Here is an 8,259-nt window from a genome sequence, read left to right as displayed (position 1 = left end):
CATGGCCTCGGTCCGCATCTTCTTCACGGCCACCACGTCCGGGCAGCCCAGCCGGGCCACAATGCCGGCCCCGACCGCCTGCGCCGCATACACCGACGCCTGGGTCCCGGCGCCCAGTTGCTCGTCCAGCGGCCGGAAGTCCGTGTCGACACCGACCAGGATGGCCCCGGGCAGGGCCAGCTCCACGATGGTGTTCAGCATGGTGGCGTCCTCGGCGTCCGCCAGGTCCTTGCCGGTGGCAGCCCTGCCGGCGCGCCGGCGGACGCAGAACAGCACCAGCAGGATCAGCAGAATCAGCAGCAGCAGCAGGCCCACGGAGAGCCCGATCGCCAGGCCCAGGCGTCTGGCCCCGGTCCCGGGCCCCGGGCCGCTGCAGTCCTCGGCCGCCGGGCCGATGCAGGGGCCTGCCGAGCAAGTCCCATGGCAGGCGGCGCATGCCGGCACCGTGGCCTGCCAGTCCGGGAAGTGCCCGACGGGGCATGCCTCAACGCAGGCCGCGCCCGCCAGGAGCCACAGATCCGGCGCGCACTGGGCGCATGTCGGAATGCCGGGACAGGTGAGCGCACCGCCGGGGGCCACCGCGCAGCGGGGCGGCTCGGGACCAGCCTCGCACCGCTGGCAGCCATCCGGACAGGCAAGGCAGGCACCGTCAACCGGCCACGAGTCGGCCGGGCATGCGCCGACGCACGTGCCGGCCTTCGTCAGCAGCAGGCCGCCCGGGCAGCTGGTGCACAGCCCCCCGTCCGTGGAGCATGTCTTGCAGGAGGCCTGGCACGGGGCGCAGGAGGCCTGGCCCGGCGGGGCGAACTCGCCGGCCGGGCAGGCCTGCACGCAGCGCCCGGCCGACAGGACGAAGCCATCCCGACAGCCGGTGCACTGGGCAGTGCATGTGCCATTGGCCGACTCGCACGCGGCGCAGCCCCCCGGGCAGGCGAGACACCGCCCGGAGTCGAGGCACGGGTGCGACCCCGCCGGGCAGGAGGCCACACACGCCCCGGCCAGATCGAGCAGCTCCCCCGGCCGGCAGGTGGCGCAGGTCAGCGGCTGGGTGCACGTGTCGCAGGAGGCCGGGCAGCGCTTGCACACATGGCTCTCCGGGAACCACCCGGCCGGGCAGGCCCCCAGGCAGGCCCCATCCATCCAGGCCAGGGCACCGGTGCAGGAGGTGCACTCGGTGGCGGCCGGGCCCCGGCAAGCGGCGCACGTCCCATTGCAGGGTAGGCAGAGGTCCGCCTGGGGGAAGAAGCCGGCCGGGCAGGCCGCATAGCAGGCCCCCCCGGCCAACAGGGGGGCCTCCGCGTCGCAGGAGGCACACTGGTCGGCCCCCGGGCCATGGCAGGCCCGGCACAGGCCATGGCAAGTGACACACTGGCCGCCCACCGGCGAAGACCGGGCCGGGCAGTGACTGACACAGGCCGACTCGGCCAGCAGCTTCCCCCGGTCGCACAGGGCACAGGAGCCGGCCCCGTCCGGGCAGCTGGCACAGTGGTCGCCGCATTTGACGCAGCCGCCGGCCGTGGTGCTGTAGCCGGCCGGGCAGGCCGGCACGCAGCGCATCGGCGACTGGCCGGCCGGCAGGGCCAGCAGATCCCCCGGGCAGGCCGGCAGGCACTCGGTCGACCGGACCCCGGCGCACGCCTGGCACGAGGGATGGCAGGGCAGGCACCGGCCGCCAACGGCCACATGGCCCGAGGCGCACTCCTGCATGCACTGGCCATCTTGCAGGACATCCGAGCCGGAGCAGCGCCAGCAGTCGCGATCGCTCGGGCCGATGCACGTGGCGCAGGCCCGGTCGCAGGGCAGGCAGCTGCCCCCGGCCGCGGGCCAGAACCGCCCCTCCGGGCAGGCGGACTCGCATGCCCCGAAGTCGGCCCCCAGCCGGGCCAATTGCAGGCCCTCGGCACAGCCGGTGCAGAGCCCGGGCCCGGGCCCGGCACACGTCAGGCAGGTGACGTCGCACGGCTGGCACGTTTCGACATCGGCATACATGCCGGCCGGGCAGGCGGCCACGCACCGGCCCCCCAGCTGCCGGTCGAGGAAGAGCCCCGGCACGCAGGCCAGGCACCGGGTGCCGGTGCAGGAGGCACACCCGGCCGGGCAAGGGGCACACTTCGGGGACGCGGGGTCCGGCCGGAAGTGGCCCTCGGCACACACGTCGCAGTGGTCGGCCTCGCCGGTGCACAGGGCACAGGACTCGGCGCATACGGCGCACCGGCCCATGCGGCGGAATTCCCCGGGCGCGCAGCTCGAGCCACAAAAGGAGGGCTTCGTCGGGTCCGGGTCCAGGAAGACCATGTTCGACCGGCAGGCGGTGCAGCTCTCGGCCTTGACGCAGAATGCGCACGTCGGATGGCACTTCATGCAGTGGAGCTGGCCGGCCGGCTGCCCCGGCTCCTGGGCCATGAAGTAGGACGGCATGCATTGGGAGCAGGTCGTGCTCGAGCTGCACAGCCCGCAGCCGGGCACGCACGCTTGGCAGGTATTGTCACTGGCATCGGGCCAGGTGCCACTCGGGCAGTGGCCGAGGCATGCCCCGGCATGGAGCCACATGCCGGCCGGGCAGCGCGAGCAGGCGCCCGGGTCCTGCGGCGCCGTGCACTCGGCGCAGGTGCTGTCGCACGCGAAGCACCGGTGCCCCTCCAGGCCCTGGGGCAGGGGGGCGAAGCCGGGGTTGCACACCTCGCAGGTGTTGCTTTGGTCGCTGGGTGTGCGACACACGGTGCACGTGGCGTGGCAGCCACACAGGCCGTCCGTGCTGGGGTACTGGCCGCCGGGGCAGCCGGGCAGACACACGCCCGGGCTGGAGCCATTCCAGGCCCAGCATGCGGTGCAGTCCCCCGGCCCGGGCCCGGTGCACTCCCGGCAAAGGGGATCGCATGCGCGGCACTCCGGGCCGAAGGTGGACTCCGGGCAGGTTGACTGGAATGCCAACCGGTAGACCCCCGACAGGGGGCTTGAGCTCGGGGCCACGGCCAGCAGGGACAGCACATCGCCGGGAGCCGGGCCGCCCGGGAGCAGGGCCACGCTGGCGGACCCGAGCCAATCCAACGACACCGGGGCCAGGCGCCCCGGCAGGAGGAAGCAGGCCCCCCCGGTGGCCGGGCACCGGAGGAGCGCCAGGCCCACCAGCCTCGGGGCCAGCAGCACCAAGCCGGAGGGGTGCTCGGTCCCGGGCAGGAAGTCCACCGCCAGGAGGGACACATCTACCGGGGCCGGGGCCACGGTGCCCGGCACCCGGGCCAGCACCTGGCCCGACACCGGCAGCTCCCACGTCCGGCCATGCATCAGCATGCCGCCGGGCAGCAGGGCCGCCTCCCAGAGACCGGCCTGGAACCGCACGAGGGCCAGCTCGAAGGCCTGGCGCCCGCGGGCGTGCGGGACGGACGTGCTCAGCAGCAGCGTCCGCGTCCACGGGTGCCAGGGGTCCCGCCGGGCCAGGGCCTTGCCTCGGATGTGCTGCGCCAGGTTGCCGAGCGCATGCATCCCCCGGGGGTAGAGGGTGGCCATGTTGCCCGGCTCCAGGAGGAAAACCCACCCCGGGTCCCGGGGCCAGCCGGCCGACGGCACGGCCTCCGGGCCAGGCAGGTGTACCACCTCGGATGCGCCGAGGCCGTCGTACGAGTGGGACAAGTCCTCGTTGATGGTCAGCAGCCCGCCGCCGGCCACGTCATGGTGGATGACCACGGTGTGCGCGTCCAGCCGGCGAAGGGTCTGGCAGCCGGGCATCGCCTCGGCCAGGGGAATGTAGTGCTCCGCCACGAAGGGGCCCCAGGCATTGGGCGAGCCACTGGTGAAGTTCGGGCAGGACACATGCAGCATCCACAAACGCTCCGGGCCCCGGCAGAAGACCAGGGCCAGCTTCGCGCCGGACGCCCCGAAGAAGGGGCCCACTTCGATGACGGCTTGCGTCGGCCGTTCGAACAGCGTCCCGGGCACCGTCAGCTCGATCTGCACCGGGCTCAGGACATCGGCCTGGCTGGCATCCTGGCTCCGGGCCAGGAAGATCCCATTGTGCTGGTCGGTCAGCAGCAGACCCCGGCGCGGGGCGAAGGGCTTGATCTCCACCGGCTCCGGGAGACACAGCTTCCCGTCGTCGCAAATGGCCAGGTGGGTTTCGCCAAGGGCGGACACCGCGTCCGGCTGCTGGATGGCCACCAGCGTGGCCGGCAGGGCCACCTCAGCCCGAGCGGGGCGCTCGTCCGGCAGGCAGCCCTTGGCCACGCGCTGGAAGCCGGCCGAGCAGGCGGCCACGCATCGGGCCTCCTGCCCCGGGCCCGAGGGCTCCAACAGGAGGGACTCCTCGCAGAGGAGGCAACTGCCGCCTCCGCAGCCCAGGCACCCAGGCGGGCAGGGGGCGCAGGGGCGCGTGGCTGGAATGCGCCCGGCGCACGAGCCCAGGCACCCGGTCGAAACACAGCCCCAGGGGGGGCAGGCGGGGGGGCGGGGGGAGAAAAAAGAAAGGTCAGCCAGCCAGCCAACCACCGCCCACGCATGGTCAGCAAAAGGACAACCGGCAGGTCGGCGCGCGCATGGACAGGAAGCCAGGGAGGGGGGGCCCCCACGCACAGACTGCCTCATCGGGGTAGAATCCATCCAGACACCCGGAGCACAGGCGCCCGACCTCGGAGTAGGGCGATTCCGTGTGGCCGAGCCTGCAGGTCCAGCCCAGTTGGGTGCCATTCGGGCCGTTGGGGCCCGCGCAGGAGATCGTCGGGTCGGTGGAGCAGCCAAAGTCCTCGGCCTCCAGGAGGGCCACATGGTTGACGACCACGGCCCACCGGTCCTGGAGGCCCTCGGCATACAGGCGCAGCAGGTGCGCCTGGTCCAGGATGCCGGATGCCGGCACCACCGCCGGCAGGGTGACCTTGGTCCAGGCCAGCGGCGAAAGCCGGAGGTCCATGCGCCAGAGGCTGGCCCCGGCTTCGGCCGACTCCCACATGTAGTACACGAAGGGCAGGCGATCCTGGCCGATGGAGGGCAGCCCGGGATTGAGCAGCCGGCCGGTGCCGGTGCCGGTGCGGCCGGGCAGCGCGAGGGCATGCGACGCGATCGGGGGGGCTTCCGGGATGACCGAGTTGACGCAAAGCAGCACCATGAGGGTCCCGTCGTCCAGCACGACGATCAGGTCCGCCTCCGGGCAGGAGGCCTGGTCGGTCAGCAGGCGCGTGGCAAGCACCTCCACGGCCGGCGCCGGCAGGACCACCGACAAGGCCGTCACGGCGCCCGTGAGGGCGTTTATCCGGCCGATGCGGGTGCCTTTGACAAAGAAAAAACCCCCCTCGAACGCCGGGGTCGCCAGCAGCGAACCGCCGCCCAGGTGGTCCAGCCTGCCCAGGGCCCGGGTCGCCACCGGCGACGAGTGCGTCAAGTGCAGGAGGAAGTACTCCGGCGGCTGGCCCGTGAGGAGGGTCGCTTCGACAAGCATGTCGGCGGCATCCTTCGAGGTGGCCAAGGCCGCCAGGTATTTGGTCCGCCCGGGGCTCGGGAGCAGGGCCACATGCGGGGAACTTTGCAGGGCAACCTCCCTGGCCGAAAGTTCGATCACCGTCGGCAGGGTGACCTCCACCGGGTTGGGCAGGATCAGGAGCCGGGTGCCGGGCCCGAGGCCGGCAATGCCGCGCGCCGTCCGCAAGTAGTCCCTCAGGACGTCCGAGAAGAAGCCCCCCCAACGGTAGTCGACGTCCATAGGGTCGAGCTTGTCCTGCCAGACGGTGTGCAGGATGCCCTGCATTTGATGCACGACAGCAAATGATGGCGACCGAAAGGGAGTAAAGTATCCGATGATGGAGTCGGAAAATTGCATGCGCAGGGGTCCGGCATAGAGGAGCATCTCGTCGGCGCTCGAGGCCGGCGCCGCGAGCAGCAGCGTCACCAGCGCCACGAGCAGCCCGAGCCAGGCGCATGGCGACAGGAGGGGCCCCCGGCGCCGTGGTCCAGCGGGGCGCACAGGGGCCCGCATTCCATGAGGATGGCCGTGAAGAAGGCCGCGAGGCGAGGCAGGGCCACGCGAGGAGGGGAGAGCAGGCTGGCAGGTAGGCAGGGAAGGGGGGGGGGGGGGGAGGGGCCTTTTTTGGTGCCGAAACCGGCGGGACACCGCCGCCACGGTGGTGGGACAAATAAAAAAGGCCCGGGCCGGACGCACACACGACGCACACGCGCGCGCCACGGCGTCCGGTCCTTCTTCACACCCCTCTCGGCCGCCGGGCGCCTCACATGGAACCCGGTCGGACCGCGCCCCGGCTCACAGTCCCCCCCCCCCTTGAGCAGGGTCATTTCCGGGGACATGAGGACGCCGGGCTTCAGCTGAGGCCGGCCGAGCCCCTTTTATGGAGCACTCGATGGCGACTCCGTCCGGTGGGACATGGCGCGGCCGCGACCCCCCGGGGCCGAGGGCGCGCGCGCTCCCGGGACCGGCTTAATGGAGCCGAGGCCCTTAACTCGGGTCCGGGGCTGCTGGAGGCGCTGCGCGCCCGCGGGGAGCCGCAATGGCGGCGCGCGCGCGCGCGCGCGCGGAAGTCGACCATCCGCGATGGCGCGAACCATGCCTGGAGTGGCCCCGGAGGCGCATCCGCCATGGGGACGGGTCCAGGGCCGGGGCCGGGCGCACGCGCCCGCGCGGTCGCCGGCTCCTGGCAAGCTGGGCCGGGCCGCCCTCGGAGTGCGGAAAAAAAAAAAAAACCCGGATGCCAGACCGACGCCCCGGCCGAGGCGACAGGGGCACGCACGCTTCCGGAGCCGAGGAAGGGGGACACTTTTTCGGGCGAGGCCCACGGGCTGGCCAGCAGAGGGCGGGGCTTTCCGCAGGATTCGCCCCGCGGCACCGGGGCCCGCCCCGGCAGCCTGGATGTGGGGGAGGACCGCATGGCTGGCAGCCGCCACGGGAAGCGGGTATCTGCCTGGGAGGCCGGCCGCTTGCCGGTCGGTCGGCGATATGCCGGACCGCTGCGCGGCTGGCCGACGATCGGCCCTTTGCCGGCCTCCTCCTCGCCGGGTTGCATGTCTGCCTGCGGTCCAAGGGCCGGGAGCAGAAGGGGCGCGGGGCCGGAGAGCGTCTGGGCATGCTCGCCCATGGGGGCGATTGGGTGAAACCAACCGGAGGGAGAGATAGACGCGTAGGGAACTCTGGCTCTGGGACCACCTGTTGGTGGGGTCGAGGCCAAGCAGACGGGGTCTTGTGCGGCGCAGCGCCAGGCCGCAAAAGGGGGGGCCGTGCGCGGGCGCGCGCGATGCCGGTGGCCATTGCCGAACCCCCTCCCCGGCCTCAGCACCATCGCCTGGAGGATCCCGCTAGCCTGTGGTGCCTGCCCCTGCGAGCCGGTGACACGCATGGCCGCGCAGATGAAAGCACCGCCCCGGCCATCGCAGGGCGGCCTGCGCCAGCCGCCGGCTCGCGGGCTCCCCATGGATGCCGGGTCAAGGGCATCCACACCCCCCATGCGCCCCTCTGCCATACACATACATACATACATACATACACATACATTCACATGCATGAGTACATACACATACATACACATACATTCACATGCATGAGTACAAACACATACATACACGTACATACATGCAGATACATTCACACACACAGATGCATTCACACACACCACACACACCACACACACCACACGTACCACACACATACATACACATACATACACATACATACAGATATGACCCCATTGGCAGGGTAGCCTCTCCCAAGGACATCGCCTTGGGCCTCTGGGTGAACAATCCCGGCTTTTGCTCGGCGCCAGGCCCGGGCCCGTGGACACATGCCTGGGCGACCGGCAGCCAGGCACAAAGGGGCCCCTGCATGGACCATCGTCATGGGCCCCGCATCGAGACACATGCATTCGTCCGCCCATGGCCGGGCAGCCTCCCCCGAGGCCAGGGACCGCGACTCACACAGCTGTGCCCCCAGGCCGCCCTGGTGGGCCCGACTCATGCTCGCCAGGCATCCACAGGGCGCCAGAACAGCTGGCCATCCACAAAGAAAGAGCAAACAAAGGCCAAAAGCACGGGGGCGGGAAACTCAATTCGACAGGGCCCGCTGGGGAGAGCGTCCATGACATATGCCAGCCGGAGGGCTCACAGCGAGATGCCCAGGCCACCGGCAGTCACAAAGAGTGCGGCGCACTGCTGGCGCAGGATGGCCGCATGGGGCCGCATGGCGGGGTCCGCCTGCCAGGCGGCTCGCACCAGGTCCTGCACGGCGACCGGCAGCGCGTCGGCGCCCGGACGCTGGCCGGCCTGCACGGCGGA

At 71.5% G+C, this 8,259-nt stretch overlaps 2 protein-coding genes across 2 annotated transcripts in view; both read right to left on the bottom strand.

Annotated features, from left to right (window-relative positions):
• H696_03231 (hypothetical protein) overlaps positions 1-6,043 on the bottom strand; it is a gene marked incomplete at its 3' end in the record, with an annotated part of 6,640 nt that extends 597 nt beyond the window's left edge. The window contains exons 1-2 of the mRNA XM_009497117.1: positions 4,567-6,043; positions 1-4,370 (exon numbers count right to left, since the gene is read on the bottom strand). Of these exons, the coding sequence (XP_009495392.1) occupies positions 1-4,370; positions 4,567-5,959 (5,763 nt within the window). The 5' untranslated portion in view covers positions 5,960-6,043. The remainder of the gene's footprint in view (positions 4,371-4,566) is intronic.
• Positions 6,044-8,085: 2,042 nt separating this feature from the next.
• Positions 8,086-8,259, bottom strand: part of H696_03230 (hypothetical protein) — a gene marked incomplete at its 3' end in the record, with an annotated part of 7,246 nt that continues 7,072 nt past the window's right edge. Inside the window, exon 3 of the mRNA XM_009497116.1 lies at positions 8,086-8,247. Within this exon, the coding sequence (XP_009495391.1) occupies positions 8,086-8,247 (162 nt within the window). The remainder of the gene's footprint in view (positions 8,248-8,259) is intronic.

This window comes from Fonticula alba, assembly GCF_000388065.1.
Source record: "Fonticula alba strain ATCC 38817 unplaced genomic scaffold supercont2.5, whole genome shotgun sequence".
Classification (NCBI taxonomy): domain Eukaryota; order Rotosphaerida; family Fonticulaceae; genus Fonticula; species Fonticula alba.
This window is presented reverse-complemented; position numbering and strand designations above follow the sequence as displayed.